The sequence below is a fragment of the Alosa pseudoharengus genome, unplaced genomic scaffold (genome assembly GCF_046254945.1).
Source record: "Alosa pseudoharengus isolate Yale_2024_CS ecotype anadromous, Long Island Sound unplaced genomic scaffold, YU_APseudo_1.1 YU_APseudo_1.1_scf_3, whole genome shotgun sequence".
Taxonomy (NCBI): domain Eukaryota; kingdom Metazoa; phylum Chordata; class Actinopteri; order Clupeiformes; family Clupeidae; genus Alosa; species Alosa pseudoharengus.
In genome coordinates, this window is record NW_027468718.1 from 27,861,218 (window position 1) to 27,880,581 (window position 19,364).

Here is a 19,364-nt window from a genome sequence, read left to right on the forward strand (position 1 = left end):
ACATAGAGGTGCATATACGAAAAGGCCTCTCCCAGTAGAGGTATCTGAAAATAAATTATTTTCTAAGTATCACCTTGTAGGCAAACCCAATGAGCAGTGTTTCATTGAAGGTCTCTAAAATAAATCTCAGAGCCCACTGTTGAAATACACTTTCAAAGAATTAGATATAAAACCTTCTCATATAACTGTAAAGGACTTCAGTTCAGTCAGTTCAGTCCATTTACTTGCTAGAATTTGTATCCTATACATTATGTATATAAACACAGCAGCATGTTTTGTTTGCATGAATGCATAGAACAGTAGTATAATGTCTGACCTGCTATAATTCATATCTTAATCATATAATCTTAGCCCTTAGGCCAGTTAGGATGCTTCTCCTGACGTTCACTGAGGCCACATTTCGCCTCCCTCTGCAATCAGCTCCGTGCTTTAGTAAATTCGGTAACCTTTCTCAGTTTCTTGGTTACAGGAAAAAGACCTTTATGACTGTCTTTCACACACTAACCTAAGAATAAACAAATCATTGCGACAATGGAGATTTACTGACATTCAAAAAATGAGGTCCATACACAAATTGAGTGTTTATGTAGCTTACTCTCTAACATGAGGTCTAATGTATTTTAGAAGAAATGATAAAGCGAATCAGCCATGTAGGTTTTCACGAAGAACAAATATACTACAACGGTTGAAACTGACAATTAATGTGCAAACTCGACGAATGACTGTCAGCAAGCAGTCACCCACACACTGACCAAACCAGACGCTCCAACAAGATTTCTTTAGGCAGGTGAATACCTCTCAGCAAATCCCGCAGCGCTCGTTTGCCCTCACACTGTCAGATAAGAATTTATACATACCTGTCCTTACCGTTTCTTATAGGTTTACATTCAATATGGAGAGAATGACGATTGTGCAGTCATTGAAAACTCGTTGGAACAACTCAGGCATTGACAGAACGTTTTTAGAAAACTGGGCTATTAAAAACGGTTTGCAACGAATAATTTGACACCAACCAACCTATGCACAAACTAGGCTATTCATTATTACAAGATGAAGTGAAGAATAAAAAATAAAGGAATAAAGGAAATAAAAGAGGCCTGTTATTTCAACATAGTACACATATATTTGGCAAATAGATGCACACAACTACATTGGGCCTGTTTATTTTCTATCAAAAGGGATCCAATTGCCTTTTAACATTTTGGCGGGTGTGTTATATCGCAAAATCAGATAATCAGTGGATCCCTCTAATCCCACAAGGTACATAATCTTGGGATTTAAGATTAGAAGAGATTAGCTAATTATCCAAAAAAAGATATCACCTTTAATTACAAGAGCAAATTAATCTAAACTGGAACCATTCTGCCATTTCCATTGACTTCCTTTTCAGATCCTGCTCCCTACTTTTTGCAGGAAACGAGAGTATAATATTCCAGATTTGAGTCGGAACCACTTTTGTGGCAGGTATTTAATGAATAGATCTGGATTAATCATTTATCTTTTGTTGTTTAACGCTGTGATGGATGTACCGTCACTTTGGTTCACTACAATAGATGCAGCGCGTTTTGTTCCTTCCAAATAAATCACTCTCATTGTTTAAGGTACATTGATCAATCTAATGGCTTGTAATAGGCTCCTAATTGCCAGAGAAAAGTGCTCACCAGCGACTGGTGGGAATGTAAATTGAGGTTTTATCAACGCATTTGAAATATTTTTCCATAAATTATATATTTAGATGGTGTGATATAGCAATTTGCTATCATTATTTGTTTATTTATCAATTTATTGCCCTGTAAAATGTTGACGTGTGAATACAGTATCCTAACAATACTCATTCGAGTGACAGAGTGCTGACAGGGTTAGTGTTTACACACACACATTTATTTAGGACAATTCATAATCATTCAGGGCCAATCAGACTATGTGAAAAGTGTTTTTTGTGTCCGCTTTCCACTCAAACGATAGTGAAATATGTTAAATCTTCTTAAATATCTAGAAAAACTAGAATAATGATAGAGCGTGGCCTACATCCTAATTAGAGGCCACATGCACTCTATCCAGAGCGTTAAGCCTGTCCCCTAAAAGGTCCCCATAGGGACAGTTCCAGAAAGGTATGAGGACTTTGATAATATTGCCCAACATTGTTCCCGGTGTTTCTCGGCAAACTGAATTTTACTCATATTCAAACAATGCTACATTCGTTAAACAGTAACGGTGGTATTTTACAGTCCTCCACAATTATAAATCAATTATATGCGGGGTGAACATCTCAACGCATTCTCACAAAACGCTTTCCCACAGCAACCTTTCCAGATAGATTCAAACGTGTCATCTCTTCTTGAGATCCCAAGTGGTTTTGCATTTCAATCAAATTTGTTTATGCGAAATCGACATTTAATAGTGCTAATTGCACTTCTGTCAAATTGCAATGATTACAAAAATGAAGCAATTTTCTATGCTCCTTTCCTTGAATTTGAATAAATTGTTTTATATTCACCTCTCCATAGGTGGGGATTTAAGGAAAAGCGCCTCTGAGCAAATTGCGCCTGGACTGACTGGCAGCATTCAAGCTTCATAATAGAGCATTATTTGGCCGTTTTGAATACTGTAATGCACAGCTTTCGGTGAAGCCATTCTTAAGAAAATTGCTTTAACTTTTAAAGGGATGATGATTCACTCGAAAGCAGACTATTGTTACATTATGTCATTACCCCTAAATGTTTTAACAAGCTGTTGAGAACGTTGGCATAATGCATTGATCTTTGAAAGGAGACAGCAGACAGGTTCACTGAAGAAAATCCACAATTTGTACATAAGAATGGCAATGAGAAGCTCCCAGTGCTTTTTGACAAACCTTATAAAATATCTATTTAGTAGCTCCATCCGTGTCATCTTTATCGACATAGGATATCCTCTATATACGGATGCGGACGGAGTAAGCAATTAATTTCCGTCCAGAGGGAAAAGAAAGAAAATAAACACTCTCTTGGTATAAATAGCTTACATATATATTGATCAAAGTATATTTGACCAAACCCCACTTGTTTTGAGCGGCCCCCCTTTGAACCATGATATGGACAGTTGTAGGCTATTTAGCGAAGAGCTCACCTCGCTACAGGCATTTAAAACAAGTGCTGGTATGAGCGCACGCGCGCTAGAAGTGCAATCGCCGCCCCAGTCTGAAAAACATACGCGCGCGCACTCCACTCACGCAAACACAACCAAACACAGGCGTTGCCAACGCTCTGGTATCAGTTTTAAGGCTAAAATGTCCTGTGCTCATGTGCCATATATTTCAAAAGCAAACTGTGTTAACTCCACCAAAATGATGACAGAAAACAACTGCCTTTAAATTGTCTGGCAGAGGGGATTAGAGGCGCGACCTAGGATACTCTTAAGTAATTTTGACTGAATTTCACGTTGCATTGCGCACGGACATATACATGATGTCAAGTGTTAAAGGACAGACTATAGACCGATAATGACATTCAAGCCTACACTTTAAGCAGTAGCCCATCTAAACTAGTGTCCATATCAACAGTCTAATGCAAATCAAAAGAAATGGCATAATCCATCACACACACCCAAAGTATAGGCTAATATAAATTCCACAGCAATACAAACCAAATGCTTACCTAATGAAGACGTCGTGCTTATTGAAATTAATTATGATCTGCACAGTATTACGCGAGGAGACATAATGTGAAGAATCTTTACCCACGGTAAATGTAGAAAATGTATGAAAAAAAACTCGTTTCGTTTGGAGCTTGACAGTGGGATCAGTGTTATTGATTGACGTGCACGCTTTAGTATTTCTGTCATGGTCGAAGATCTTATTGGCTGAAGCAGACTCCTTGGTAAGTATCAAGTGCTTGGATTGGCTAAGGCTTCTCGCCAGCTGTACTTCAAAGAACGCGCTCTGTACAACTAGTTAGATGAAGTAGTTCTGAGCCAGGAGAGAATTCGCGAGTCTCTGGGTGAGCAGAGCGCGTCTGAGTCAAATTGGAAACAAAATAAGGTGTTGTGATCGATTCAAAACAGAAAACAGGACCTGGCTATGGCTACTTCTATACTTGGGGTAAGTGATGCTGGCTTTCGTATTTTAAAGTTTTATGTTGCGTTTTCACACTTCGATTGTATAGGCTGGCTTCACTGTTGTTGTTGTTCTTCATTTCAATCCAAACGTCGGAACTTCTGAAGAGTTAGATAGATAGATAGATAGATAGATAGATAGATAGATAGATAGATAGATAGATAAATAGATAGATAGATATATCGATAGATACTTTATTGATCCCCAAGGGGAAATTCAAGAGTTAACTGGTTACCTGAATAGGAATTATTATGAATATGTTTACTGTCTTGAAGAAATGTGTACTATATAGTTCGTCTGATGCAGTTTATTAGGCCACATTAAGGGCAGATTTCTGATCACATAGGGAACTTTTGTCGGTCAGGATAAGGTTTCTTTCCTTAAGCAGTTGAATTAAATGTCTAAAAACGTTTCTTTTTTCAGGAAGAACCACGATTCGGAACTACCCCATTGGCTATGCTGGCTGCTACCTGCAACAAAATTGGTAACACCAGTCCTCTCACCACATTACCTGATTCCAGCGCTTTCTCGAAAGGTGGATTTCACCCTTGGAAAAGATCGTCCTCTAGCTGTAATTTGGGAACAAGTCTGCCCGGTTTCACCGTGGCGACGAGTAGAGGATCGACAGGACTAACCTCGACAGCTGGCACGGGCAACAGCGCTTTTTGCCTGGCATCCACGTCCCCCACGTCCTCGGCATTTTCTACTGATTACAGCAGTTTGTTCTCGAACTCGGCCAGCGTTGCATCGCAAGAGTCTGGACAGTCGGCTTTCATATCCAAAGTTCACACATCAGCAGAAAGTCTCTATCCAAGGGTGGGCATGGCGCACCCTTACGAGTCGTGGTACAAGTCAGGCTTTCACTCGACAATCTCGAGTGAAGTGGCAAACGGAGCGTCCCCGTGGTGGGACGTCCACACCAATCCCAGTTGGCTAGAAGTGCAAAATCCCGCCAGCACTCTGCAGACCTCATTGCACTCGGGGACTCCACAAGCCATACACTCTCAACTAAGTGGTTACAACGATTTCCCTACCCTGACACACTCTGCGTTCAGCTCCACCGGTATAAGTCCCTCTGCCTCTCATCTCCTGTCCACGGGCCAGCATCTGTTGACACAAGATGGTTTCAAAACAGTCATACCCACTTACACGGACACGTCTGCCGCAAATGCCATGATATCAGGTACAAGTTCTACGATAGGAAGTTCATCGCGGTCATCTAGGAGATACTCCGGCAGGGCGACATGCGACTGCCCTAACTGTCAGGAGGCAGAGCGGCTTGGGCCTGCAGGGGCCAGCCTCCGCAGGAAGGGACTCCACAGCTGTCACATTCCGGGTTGTGGCAAAGTATATGGGAAAACGTCGCACCTCAAAGCTCATCTCAGATGGCACACGGGTGAGAGACCTTTTGTCTGTAACTGGTTATTTTGTGGTAAGCGCTTTACCAGATCTGATGAACTCCAGAGGCACCTTCGTACCCACACGGGGGAAAAAAGGTTTGCCTGCCCCGTATGCAACAAGCGCTTCATGAGAAGCGACCACCTGAGCAAACACATTAAAACGCACACCGCAGGCGGAGGAGGTAAAAAGGGAAGTGATAGTGACACCGACACCAGTAACCTCGAGACACCCAGGTCCGAGTCCCCGGAACTTCTTTTGGAAGGAGTCAACCCTAATAGGGTCAAGGACCCCTCTCCTCATCACGATTCCTAGACTGAATTCCATCGCTATAATATCAGAATGACCTCTGTATAGTGACAAAAATCAGCTCATTTAGGTTTATGGAAACAAGTGAGCTTTGAGATTGTGAAACACTGCTAAACAGGGATCAAGTGTCCGCACTTTGAGAGAAGTCATTAATTTAGTTTAAACTAAAAACGAATTCAACTCTGATTAGTATTTTATCTTCTAAATATGAAACAGCTGATATCCAATTACACTTCTGCTTTTTTCCTGGACTCAAGCTGACAAGTGTTTTGACAAAAGACATTTTTAAGGATCCGTGCGCAAAGAGGAAACCCAAAAGAATTTGACTGGAACATTTGCGTCGAATTTTCCATGTACATATGTGGACAACAAATGACATGTTATTTTTCTTGTAAATGTTATGGTTGTTTTGTCCGTGGTGGATCCTGAAATTCAGGGAGTTTTCTTTACTTTCGACGCACTTTGTGGATGTCAGTATGTATGTACACAGCTATTTAAATATTCAGTACCCACTTTCCTTTCCTCGCGAAAATATAAATGTTTAATTGTATAAAGCTACACGTATAAGAATTTCATTTTTAATTAAAGGGATTTAAAATCCAAAGCGCTCAGTGTTTCAGAATTTTCTGTGGACATACATTGCTTAAAAAAACCTTCGATTTTATATAGCCTACAGTGTTATTGATCCAAAAACGCATGGATGAAATGTGTGAGATATAAGAATGCGACTGTCATATAGGAAAAATAACGAATGTTTATTGAAATAATTTATCAAAAACCACTGATCAGCGCAAACGCATTGACGAACATTTCCCCCGTGGAATAAATCAATAGTTAATGCCCCGGAACAGACATTATGTGCCCAAATGAAAATCTTGTTAAATACCATTAATTATGACTTGGAGCATATCGCAACCCCATGTGTCTTGTATTCGCGATTAGGGATTCGTGTCTTATCAAATATCTAATTAATCTCCGAGACATCATTTGTTCAGCTCTTCTTTATCTGAGGGTTTCCAAGGGGGGTTCGGGTGACAAAGGGGCTGCTGAATATTTATTTTAATCGCCCAAATTAACTGCTTGAATTTGCATGTCAAGCGAAAAATGGTGGCCCAAAAGTGGGCTAACATAAAGAATCGTTTTAGCTTTTTACAACATGCACTTGATTTGGTGTTATGGGAACTTTAAAAAAAATGCAGGAAAGCTATATGCAAATTTTGCATTTAAAATGCTCTTTTAGCGGTACCGCCAAATGCTACTTGCATGCTATTTGAATATCAGTGGCCCTGTATTGAAAAGGTTCAAGGATGCTCTCTGACTTCTTTGTATTTACCCAGTGCAGCGTCCGATTCCAAAGAAAACCCCAAGGAATAATTACAGCGTGGGTCCAGGCCTGGGAACTCGTTAGTGGAAGGCGTCTCATCTAGACAAGCTCCTTCTGAAGAGGAAGTTAAATTGACCAGAAGGCAATAGACGAAAATGATTTTCATTTCCTTTGTATCCAGCCAGTCGGACTGATCTGGTAATATGAAGAGGAAAAACGCAAATAGCAAAAAAGGCTAAAAAATAAAGTGGTAAAATAGAAAAGGCTTCTATTTGTCAAATCTGTATTAATGTTGCCTATTTACAATTGCAATTTCATTTGTTGTCACGATATGTGATTGAAACACATATTAAATTCTAAGTATAGGTCTAGGCCTATACTGACAAAGTTTGACTTTCATTTCCTGATTTTTATTTGCTTGTGTTGATTTTCAGTGTGATTATTATTAAGGAGATACACCTAAATTAAGATGGTAAAACGCTCGCCCTTCACATTTTGTGACAGGAAAGGCGTTGTTTAGAAGCACTGCATTTACGGACAACAACTGCAATTAGCCTGTATGGTTCTATTAAGATTTACAAACGTGAACATAGAAGGACAATGTCTAAACGTGTTTAAATGCAAAAGGCGCCTGGGGCAGCGGAGAGTAGATGTCAGTTAGCACTTTTGTTGTGTTTCCGCGGAATGCCCTCTTGCTGGGCACTGGGCAGAAGTCATCTTTGTTTTCAGGCCACAATAAAGACGGATCAAAGAGAAATGCCTGTAAGGCTTCACGGGACACAAAACTCTAATGCGCGGCATCCCAGTGATCAAGGCCCACGCTACTGCTTTCACGACTCCCGGGTCAGATCATGTCAGTCAAGGGCTCGACTGTCAAGTCTACTCGGGAACTGAATGTTAAATGCATTGCGCAAAACAAAAAGCTCGAACACAAACCAAAAACAACTGAATGGCAGGCCATCGATTTGAGATTATTCCTTTAAAATATTGTTTGAGAAACTAATTGTGCACTGATTCACTTACAATTCTGACCATACAAGAAGAATATTGCCAGTGATGCTTACCTCGCCCTTTGGGTAGGCTACAGGTAATTTGTCAATACTACCAGGTTACAATTAATACACCAGCACCACCACTGGGTTTATCAATATTGCAAACTGGATGTCAATTTCCAAAAAAATATGCTTCACATCAGTGCAAAAAAGTAACCAACTGAAATATGGCTACATCCAGTCCAGTCATTGTGGGGATATGTAGACTAGGCTAGGCTCTAACTACTGCCTACACATAACAAAAACAAGTAACCTAATTTAATGTAGACTACAGTTGACAGAAATACTAGTGTGAAACAGAGTTTGAAGCTGATACTATAGAAGCATAACTCAGCTCACAAATCGATTCATGCTTTGTTTGCTTCGCTATGCTTTGGCCTAGAACATCACAGGACCACAAAAGCCCTGCAGGAATGCCATAAGAGGAGGGATGTATTAAACTTAAAATCGATATATTTAATATATAATTGAAATTAGATAATTGCATTTTTAGAACTTTGTAAAGCAACGTGGATGAAATACAATATAGCATTGACTATTGAAAATGTTCACAACCTTCGCACATTCGTACTAAAAGGAGGTTAATTTCCAACCCATTCAAACTCCAAGTGGAAAAACAAGCTTTGTGCAAGCCATGTAGGCTAAGATTTAAAGGGCAGGGCAATGCAGCCAATGTGTACGCTGAAAGCAGAAGCAGGTTATTTTAATTCAACCTGGCCTGCAAAGGAAACGCAAAAGCGCAGAAGCTCACAGTCTAGAGCATTTTATTAGGTTCTGCTTGAGCGCAGAACGGTAACAACAGGTTGCAAATGTGTTGCTTACAAGGTTGTATTTGGGGAAATTAAGTGGGCGAGAGACTTTCAAGTGTTGACTGCCAAAATTGGGGGCCGTCCTTTTATCTGTGACTTTTCAGGAGACTTGGCACAAGACTAGTTTTCAGGGGCGTATATAGGAGTACCGCGTATATGAAGATTCTTAAATTATTTCACCAATTGAAACGAAAAATATGATTTTGTACAAATCTAGTGGAGATAAATGCATTATGTGGAGAGAGAAGTGGGAGGAGATGGAGAGACTGTGGAAGTGGCACCAGTGATCCATAAAAACGTTTAATCAATTTCGTTCCACTTTACACACATGGCAGTCCGCTATCGCCCTCGTGTGGACTGTTTCCTTATTTACTTTTTTCCCTCTTCATGACGGAAAGGCAGGTCTTACAATTACAATTACAACATGACGTATAATACAACTCTAAAAACACCCGATTTCTTACATAAAATGAATAAATCATACAAAAAAGTCCAATATAACTGTATGAGTCAGAATGACCCAACACATGGATTTTGACTTTGATTAAGCAAGACAACTGTCTCATGGAGTTGAAAAAGAAACTTCTTTCTGATAAAGCCCCACCCAAAAAACAATAGTGGAGCACAGACAGTGTGATATGTGCCAGCTTGTTGTTTGTGCCACTGGTTTCCCCCTTTGGCTTTTGACATGGCCTCTTCAGTCCCTGTGCTTCCGCTCTCTGTCTCTGTTACTCCTTCCATTATTCCTGCTCCGACTCCTGCTCCTGTCGGCCCTCCCCCTCCCCCTCCCCCTGTCTCTGTCTCTGTCTCTGTCTCTGCTCCGGTCTTGGGCCGCTCTTCCTGCCCTCTTGTCTTGGCTCGGACTTCTGCTTTTCCCTCCCGCGGCTCGGCCTCGGCCTGGGCTCTTGCTCCTCTCTCTTGCGGATCTTTCTCTCCCTTGGTTCCGGCTCCGGCTCCGATCTCGGCTAGTCCGTTCTCTCCTACCGTCTCTGCTCCTGCTCCGGTCCCGCTCTCTCTCCCTCCTCTTGCCCTCTGACCTGTCCGTCTCCCTCTCTCGCCCGCTCCTGTCCCGCTCTGAGCTCCTGCTCCTCTCTCTCCCGCCACCACGGCCCGGCTGGTCACATCTGCCGGACATCCCGGGCCTGTCCTGGTCACGGCGCGGGCTCTGGCGTCTCCTGCCCCTGTCCTCGCCCTCATCTCTGGAACTGTCCATCTGCCGGCGGTGGCTGGACGCTGGGGGACTCCGTGACCTGTTGGTGCCGCGGGCCTCTGGGGCCTTCCCCCTCGCCCCCTCCTCGTCCTCACTGTCAGAGCTGCTGGAGGAAGACTCCTTCTTCTGCTTCTTCTTCTTGCCCCTCTTCTTCTTGCTGTGGGACTTGCCTTTGTCCTCAGACTCCGACTCACTGCTGCTGCTGCTGTCGTCATCGGAGTCTGAGGAGGAGCTGTCTGACTTGCGGCCCTGCTTCTTCTGCTTGCCCTTGCTTTTCTTCTTCTGCTTTTTGCTCTTCTTCTTCTTCTGCTTCTTCTTCTTCTCCAGTCGATCAAGTTTTCTGTTCAAAGACAAAGACAGTTTAAAAAGTGAGATATGTTTGTCCTGACATTTCATAGACATAAAACAAACGGCAGAAATAAAACATTATGTCTATGCTTGGTGCTTCCACTTGGTTATGAAAATGTAGCATGGTTTATTAGGCTGGTGTTGGGTGAAAATGTAGCATGGTTTATTAGGCTGGTGTTGGGTGAAAATGTAGCATGGTTTATTAGGCTGGTGTTGGGTGAAAATGTACTGTGGTTTATTAGGCTTGAGTTGGGTGTGGACATGGGCACCAATGTATTTGCATGGAGAGGATTGTGGGAGGGTGTTTTCTGAATAAATCAAGACAAACTTTTGTTTTACCTGAGTAGCTTCTGTTTCTGCTTTGTGGTCAAGGATTTCAGAAACTCCACTTCAGGATCCTCTTCTTCTTCACTTCCGATGTAATCCTGCATCACAAAACAACATTAGTCTCCTAGTCCTCACTTTACAATGAGGAGGCATACATTCTCTATAGCTGTTGGCTTTAAGCACACATCCACAGCAATCACACCAGACTTGTGCAGAAAGCCATATGCTCTATAGGAGAAACATTCTCACTAAGGCTTGGCTATAAAAGCCAGTCTGAGTGGTATTCCAACATGCCTATAATTTCAGTAGTTAAGCTCATCAAATCTGCCCTCTCTTGACTAAACTTGTTCAGACTAGAATAGCTCGGTGGTGCGTTTCTGATAATTGTCCGCTTTTCCCGCAATCACGCACGGACTCGGGGATCTACCACAGAGATCTTATTTTATGTTAGGGGGAAGGTGAATGTGCATGTGTGTGTGTGTGGTGTGTGTGTGTGTGTGTGTGTGTGTGTGTATGTGTGTGTGTGTGTGTGTGTGTATGGGGGGGGGGGGGGGGGGTGGAAGATTACCTGCCCCAGATCGCAAACAGTGGCGTTCCTCCCAAGGACACATTTCTTCAGCGCAAACCCACTGTTTCGCATCTCTGCTATTAACTCGGAGGGGTGCATCGACGGACCTGTTAGCACAAATCACAGCCTCACAGTTCCATTGATGTCGGCTCCACATCCGCTACTGCCTTCCCCAGAGGGGAATTTCAGGGGCGGCTTTGTTAACAGAAAGGAACACCAAATCAACTCACTGCTCTTCCGGCTGAGCAAATCATACGATATTATTCTCCCAAAGCAGCAGTTAGGGGGAATCAGAATACACAATAATTGCATTTTTCTCTGGGCTCAGGGGGAGCTCCATCACGGCACTCCAGTGCCAGCGGCAGCCTCTGGACTCTCCCTCAGTAAACACATTACTCTAGCACCTAACCGCCTCATTCACACAGTTAGTGAGGGGGAGAGAGGAGGGGGGTACGGAGCACTGAAGACCTTGGCAATAACACTCATGCAATCCGAATACACACACACTCTCCCATCCTCTTTTACGCATGCATAGACACACACATATGTGTGTACACACACACACACACACACACACACACGCACACACACACACACAGAATGGTGTTGTAGAATTCTTGAACAACCAAGGTGACCATTTTATGAATCACTGATCAGATCTATATCATTTCTGATATTTTTAAGCCAATACTGAATTAACCCCCCCCCCCCCCCCAAAGATTTATTAAAGGGACACCAGGCAACGTTTTCGTGTTAATTAATCATCTTCGTAAGTCGGTATATGGTTAAATGACTCATTACGGGGCGAATGAAGGCTCGCTCACCCGCCCCTACTGCCTGTAGGAAGAATATCCCACTTGCAAGTTCGGTGGATCCTACCCGCTTACCGAAGTAGGATCAGTTTACAGCACAGAGGCAGGCTAACGAAACGCTAGAGATTGTTGCAAACGTGTTTAATGGCAGAATGCGAAGAAGCAGCGAAAACCCCTTGACAGAAGACGCAAAGAAAAGGAGAAGAGCTTCAGACCGAGCGAGGGGGAGTTTCGTAGAGAAAAAGAATCAGGCTTGCCTGGTGTCCCTTTAATAAGAAAAATATATTTTATCATTTTCCATGACAGTGGACAGTGCAGTATAGTGTTGTTGTTAAAAAAAAAGTCTACTTCTTTTCCTAATACAATGATTCTGGATCAACAAATGGGTTGATTAGGATAGTAATTATAGACTTAAGAGTCATTTTTAACTTAAAATTTGTATTTTTTTTCAGTGAACTACAAAAATGTCCAATTCCAAACTGAAAGGTCCCACCCTGCTACTCTGTTGAGGGGCCACAGATGTATGAGCTCAACAACTCTACCTTCCATGCTCCTATAGAGGGAAAGCTGATTGGCTGGAATAGTGTATGGTTTGGTCCGAGCAACTCTGTTTCCCATTTCCCATTTACGGCTGATTCAGACCGACACATTGCCATGTGTGTTCCGTCTCTGTTCGGTCATTGCTACGTAGCGGTTGCAAATTGAAAAATTAATTTTTTTTTAATAATAACAAAAAAAATTTAAATAAATAAAAACGTTTGCAAAAAGGTTTTGCTCAATTGTTAAAATAATGAGCATAGGCAATCCAGGAATCCCTCTACATCTGAAATGTAGCCAGGGAGGTTGGAGAGAGAGACCTGTGGAAAAGTAGCCTACTACCATCCCTCACCCTATCATTTGATTACAGCTAAGACAACGTCAGGTTTCTGTACACATTAAATGCAGCATATTATATTCTTTCACATTTTCAGTTGCTGAAAATGTTAAAACATATATATTTCTAATGTCTATCACAGCCTACAGACTTTCAAGCATTTGAAAGGCCATTTCAGAGACAAGACAATAACAGAGATTTTTTAGCATAAACACAGAATGGACATCTTGAGGAAGTTGATGAGGAATTTGCTTAATTGCACAGAAACTGTAGGCCTACTGTATTTGCTAGTTTTGCAGTTTTGTTAGACTGTGCCTTTCATGCAAGCGGGAAAAACCTATAGAGTGTGGCTCATTTGATTTACTCACAGTATAAATGAATAGTCCACAAACACAGCTACTGTCTTAAGTGCATTAATCACATTCAGAAAATATCCAAACCTACTACGGTATATACATAATTTCCCCTAAAACATACAGTGTCTTCCATGCTGCATGTATTGACTGGTAGACTAATACACCTTCACTAATAAATGTACACACAATCCCAAAATTATAAATGTACCTTAAAACTACTGAGTGACATACCTGCTACTTCATCCGTGGCCACCGAGCTGGCGTTGATCCCCGAGAGGCCGAAGAGAGGACACTCCCTGTCTGTGTTCACATGTCCCCATTTGTGACATTTAATGCACCTTACATTGCGCACCTGTGCAGAGCATCACAAAGATGAACTCTAAATCAATCATCAGACAAGATCAGCATCAGCATCAGCATCAGCACCAGCATCATCACCAGCATCAGCATCAGACAGTAAAATGGCATACAACCTCAGTGAGAGACCTTCAGTTGCTTCTCTAAAAACGTTCACTAGCTCATATAACAATACAATTAATGTAATAATACAAAAAAACAACAGCATAATTACCTGAATGCCAAAAGGTTGATCTCTGATATTCATGTCATCCTTTGCATATCTATGGTGAAAAAAAGTGAAAATAAAAAAATAACACAATACCTCAAGGTTTTTATTAGAAACAAATGCAGCTAGTTAATATAATTGTACTCAATTACTGATATACTCACTTCTCACGAGGAGCGACTTTTTGCCATTCAAACTTGTATTCAGATTCCCCTTCCTAAAACAACAAATAAATAAATATAAATGACAAATTCTGTAGGGAACTAGAACTAAAATGGAATGAGAAATTAGGGAACTAAATGAGGAATTAGGGAACTAAAGAGAGAGTGATACAAGTAAGGAATCATAATCCATACATTACCTCCTTTGTTTCTTCTGATCAATCCAGCAGGAGAGAAGAAAGAGGGCAGATGAGTGAATGCCTTGTCAGTGTTAATTGATAGTTATGTTGGATATAAGTAAGGATGTTATCATCAAACCTTTTGATGCTCCCGGAGGAGCCTCGTACATGAAATTGAGACCATTTTTCACCCGGTCATCTCCCATTAATACTCTATAAGAGAGATCAACACACATTAACTTAAGCAAATGTATTTCCACTGAACTGATTTTCTGCAACATAGACTTTATCAACTTTGTTTACAAGCGGGTTCACATTCCGTTTTCATTAAATCATCTCTCATGAGTGGCGTGAAGCTGAAGCTGTTTATGCGTCAGCCTTACCTGTTGTTGTACGTCTCCTGCTCCTTCAGGTAAGCCTGCATGAGGTCCTCCTGTTTCTTTTTGTCGAAGGTTATTTTCTGTTCCGCTATCCATACCTGAACACAATGCAATTGCATGACAACAGTATGTAAATTTCCACCGCGCAGAACACAGCAAAATACTTTGGCTTTGCGATCACATCGCGCAATAATTTTGATGTTGGTGTTCGTGTTTTAAAATGTTTAGGCCTAAAACAAGTACTTTAACTTAGCCATATGAAATAAATCCAACTGATCATGGTGCTCCGAGGATTTATTAGACTCACGACTTAGTAAACTACACGACACACAACTTTGACAACTACATGTACAGTTACATCAAAAAGACAACTACACAATCAAAATGGTAAGGATTAACTTAGCTGCTAATGGTAACGTTAATGATAACGTTAGTTAGCTAACGAACGTTTACTAGCCTATGGACATATTTTTTGCTGTGAAGCTGATTTAGGTTCACATGAAATTAACGTGGGGTTAACATCACTTGTAATAAAATTCAATAGTCTAGAATTGTTTGCATGTCTGCAATTAGTAAACAGATTGGCTACATTGGTTGCTATATAACTAACTAGCTAATGCTAGTAGCATGTTGGAGTTTCTCACTAGTTTACTTTGCGTTAGCCAACGTTATCACAACTTTACACCAATGAACATGTTAACGTTTATAACAGCCTGTTTATGTTTGGTTACCTTTTTAATGTTTGATTTTGATGCAGGGTGAAAATCCTTTTTGCACATGAAATTGGCAAATGATTTCCCCATGTTGAAAGTAGTGTATTCACACTGCTACTCCAAAAGCCCTGCTAATTTGTTTCCATCGACACCGCACTCCACTGCTACTGCGACACCGCGACCAAAGGTTCTCTGCCGCGACTCTGTAACAAAATTACTGTTATGTTTTCCTTCCGGGTTACCGAACGACCTTTACATTCATATTATACGCGTCAGTATTGCGCTGCAGGTACGCATACAAGCGGTTACTTTACCCGATCTTTAAATAACATGAAGTGGCAGTGTGTAATCAAATCCAGTTGGAGAGGTGCATGTAGATGATTTTAGTGCTGCTGACTGTGTTCGTAAACTGACCTTTGCCCCATAACATTTGGAAACAGCCAGCAGAATGACATGGAATAGAAAGTGAGACTTACGGCTTTACTGGATGTCTACAAGGTAGGACTGCAATGTAGGATTTCATCTAATAAATGGTGTTGATATGCAATCAGCAGCAAATGCCAACTAGCCTATTAGCTTTATGAGTTTTACGATCGTCTGTCTGTGGGGGCTGTGCGGGTTATATTTGTACCATTGTCATGGGATGCAGACAAGATTATGTAATTTGCTGACCCAATGCTTTTGTGTTACTCTGTTTTTTAGGATGCATCCATGCTCATGTGACACGTTCGTGGCTCTGCCTCCATCCACAGAGGGTCAACGCATCATTTTCGGGAAAAACTCAGACAGACCCTGTGATGAGGTCCAAGAGGTTGTGTACTTTCCAGCCAGGGATTATGGTGCTGGAGAAAAAGTGGAGGTAGCCGCTCCAAGGAAAATGTTATTTAGTCTCAGTTTAACATAATAATAAGGGTTGTCTCTGCAATGCAATGCTTTCTGTCTCTGTTTTTTTAGTGCACATACGTCGAGATTGAGCAAGCCCTTCAAACATATGCAGTGGTTCTGAGCAGGCCAGCATGGCTTTGGGGAGCAGAAATGGGGGCCAATGAGCACCAAGTCTGCATTGGAAATGAAGCCGTATGGGGACGGGAGAGTGCAGATGATGATGAGGCATTGCTTGGCATGGATCTTGTGAGGTGAGCATTCTGTCCTGTCCTCTCGCATCATCTAAATCATTACTTTAATGGTCTCAGATCTTTGGCACATATATTTACATTCTAACACAGCTTACTAGTTTTACTAGTAGGCTACACACAATCATCATAACAGCATTTACCATTATGAAGGATGTTGTACAGAGAGATTCCCGTTTTCCATGTTCTCAGGCTGGGTCTGGAGAGGGCAGACACCGCTGTTAAGGCTGTGGATGTCATCGCAGAGCTGCTGGAGAAATACGGCCAAGGAGGAAACTGCATGGAGGACCAGTGTGGTTTCACCTACCACAACAGCTTCCTGATCTCCGACCGGACTGAAGCCTGGGTGCTGGAGACTGCTGGGAAATATTGGGCAGCAGAGAAAGTGGAGGGTAAGAGAGGAAGTTTAATAATACCCCACCTCTGAGCAGTCATCATCTTGAAGTTTCACATCATCTTGAAGTGTCCCTTTCTTCCTGTCTGTTTTTCTAAAGGGGGATACAGGAATATCTCCAATCAGTATTCCATAACAACTAAAATCGACAAGGAGCATCCTGGGATGAGGGAGTATGCCAAGAGCCAGGGTTGGTGGGACGGGAAGTCCGAGTTCAACTTCACTGGAGTTTATTCCTATGTGACCACTTCCCGTCTGGAGGCCGCTGGGAGCCGCTACTGTGAAGGAAAGAGACTTCTGGAGAAAAACAGCGGTAATGTCATCAAGACTGTGGAGACTTGGGGGACGCTAGGGCGCATATCTGGGTCCAAGTGCCCACGGGGGGTCATTTCCCAGTCCCACCCTATCTCTCTCTCCCACTCATTTCCTGTTGATCTTCACTGTCCTATCTAAATACCGGCAAAAAGCCAAAAAATATACTTAGAAATCACTGTAGAGACTACAGTGGAGTTGATAAAAATGCAAAACCTCCCAGCTACTATATTAGACAACAGGATAGTTGGTCATATTCATAAGACTGCTCTTGCATAGTTAATCAATAGTAAGAACATAATTAGAACATCAAATTAAGACGATTAAGTCATTTTACATAAATAATAACTTATTAATGTTCTGTACAATGACTGTTATACTGTCATTGGTTTTGTATGATTTGCTTGTTATATATTTGTTTGAATGCAACACTATGTTTGGTGTTAAAACAGGACGGATCAACACTGAGACTATGATGGACATCCTGAGAGACAAAGAGAGTGGAATCAACATGGAGGGCATGTTCTTGAGCACGGGGAGTATGGTGTCTGTGGTTCCTCAGGATCCCAGTTTGCCGGGAATCCACTACTTCACTGGCACCCCTGATCCAGAGAGGTACCACCTGCTTGTCCCTTCATCACCTCTGCCTCAGTGCGATGATGCTAATATATTTATAACTATGCAGAGTTGTATACACAGTCAGTCTTGTCTATGTTTTATCTCCAGGTCTGTGTTCAAGCCATTCATCTTTGTGGATGACATCAAGCAGCTTAAGCCCACCTGTTCGCCCTGCTATGGAGAGGACGACCCGGTGAAGAAGAAACCTCGCTTCCAGACCAAACCTGACCGCAAACACCCGCTGTTCCTCAAGCATGAAGTGGTGGCCGCCATCATCGACAGCACCAGGGTATGTGTCTCCTCAGGTTTCCAGACTGTGCACACACACACCTATGCTGTGAATGCACAAACACTCTAACAGTGGAGGTTTGAAAGTGCTGTTATCCTCATGGTGATGGCTGTGGCATTTGCTTTCTTCCCACCACACAGGAGAGGGGGCAGAAGATCATGCAGAACATGAGGGAGCTGGAGAAAACCAAGATGGAGAAGATGGAGACGTATCTGACAGCTGGAGTGGAGGACCCCACAGTGGTCGTCAATCTTTTTACAGACACTGTTGATGAGGAGATGAAGGTGTACAGTAAAAGTTAAATTGTATTGAGTCTTCCTAATTTTCTTTATTATTTACTAAAAGGTTTGTCTAACAACTAACGTTTCGATGTGTAGTCGAACATGGATGAAGATGTGACTACACATCGAAACATTAGTCAAAGTTAATGATGTTTTGCACCTTTTAGTAAATAATAAAGAAAATTAAGAAGACATCTGAGCTGCACCGGCGTCCCTCTCCTTCTCTCTAAAGTACCGGTATCTGTCCTGGCCTGGTTGCATCGGATTGTCGCTAAACAACAGAAGCGCGGAGAACCTTCCTTTGTCTACTTAAATTGTATTGTTCTTGGTCATTCTGTTTGTTATGACTGAGATCGGTCTTAAAATTGCACTTTAAATGAAAAAAAAAAAAACATGAATGAAATACAGAGAGCAATAATAGTGTTGCACTTCAGAAGAAACAAAATCTCAATGTGTTAAATGTTCTTAGGTTTACTAGATCCTGTAATTCAATACTCTTAACATTACTGTAGAGTTTTCTGTTAAATCTGCAGAAAATAAAGGTTTTTACCTTTGTGGTGGTATATCTAAACTTCTAGTTGCCCTTAGTCTTAGAAGAATGAATATAATTAAGAACACAAAAACTGAACATGCCAAAATGAGATGGAGTCATTGTTGTGAGGTGGCTGGTGTAACAAACTCCAATATGTAAATGTAAATCAGGTTTCTTGACCAAGTATATAAGGAATTTGGTCTCTGCATTTATCCCATCCATGAATTAGTGAACACACAGAGCACACAGTGAACACACACTGAGGTGAAGCACACACTAACCCGGAGCAGTAAGCTGCCTTGCTACAGCGGCGCTCGGGAAGCAGTG

General features: G+C 41.8%; 3 protein-coding genes across 3 annotated transcripts; 2 read left to right on the forward strand and 1 right to left on the reverse strand.

Moving 5' to 3' along the window:
• The first annotated feature begins 3,961 nt into the window (after positions 1-3,961).
• sp9 (sp9 transcription factor) lies at positions 3,962-5,806 on the forward strand. The gene is made up of 2 exons (XM_076263795.1): positions 3,962-4,078; positions 4,517-5,806. The coding sequence occupies exons 1-2, from the start codon at positions 4,058-4,060 to the stop codon at positions 5,804-5,806; spliced, it is 1,311 nt and encodes a 436-aa protein (XP_076119910.1). The 5' UTR covers positions 3,962-4,057.
• Positions 5,807-9,271: 3,465 nt separating this feature from the next.
• Positions 9,272-15,654, reverse strand: cirsr (corepressor of RBPJ and splicing regulator). The gene is made up of 10 exons (XM_076263794.1): positions 15,497-15,654; positions 14,769-14,863; positions 14,525-14,598; positions 14,407-14,420; positions 14,210-14,262; positions 14,052-14,100; positions 13,712-13,832; positions 11,439-11,545; positions 10,883-10,968; positions 9,272-10,535 (listed from the first exon to the last, which is right to left on the reverse strand). The coding sequence occupies exons 1-10, from the start codon at positions 15,566-15,568 to the stop codon at positions 9,683-9,685; spliced, it is 1,524 nt and encodes a 507-aa protein (XP_076119909.1). The 5' UTR covers positions 15,569-15,654; the 3' UTR covers positions 9,272-9,682.
• On the forward strand, positions 15,135-19,076 carry scrn3 (secernin 3). The gene is made up of 9 exons (XM_076263796.1): positions 15,135-15,152; positions 15,919-15,976; positions 16,181-16,337; positions 16,433-16,614; positions 16,804-17,003; positions 17,106-17,318; positions 17,770-17,932; positions 18,044-18,224; positions 18,365-19,076. The coding sequence occupies exons 2-9, from the start codon at positions 15,966-15,968 to the stop codon at positions 18,524-18,526; spliced, it is 1,269 nt and encodes a 422-aa protein (XP_076119911.1). The 5' UTR covers positions 15,135-15,152; positions 15,919-15,965; the 3' UTR covers positions 18,527-19,076.
• The last annotated feature ends 288 nt before the right edge of the window (positions 19,077-19,364 follow it).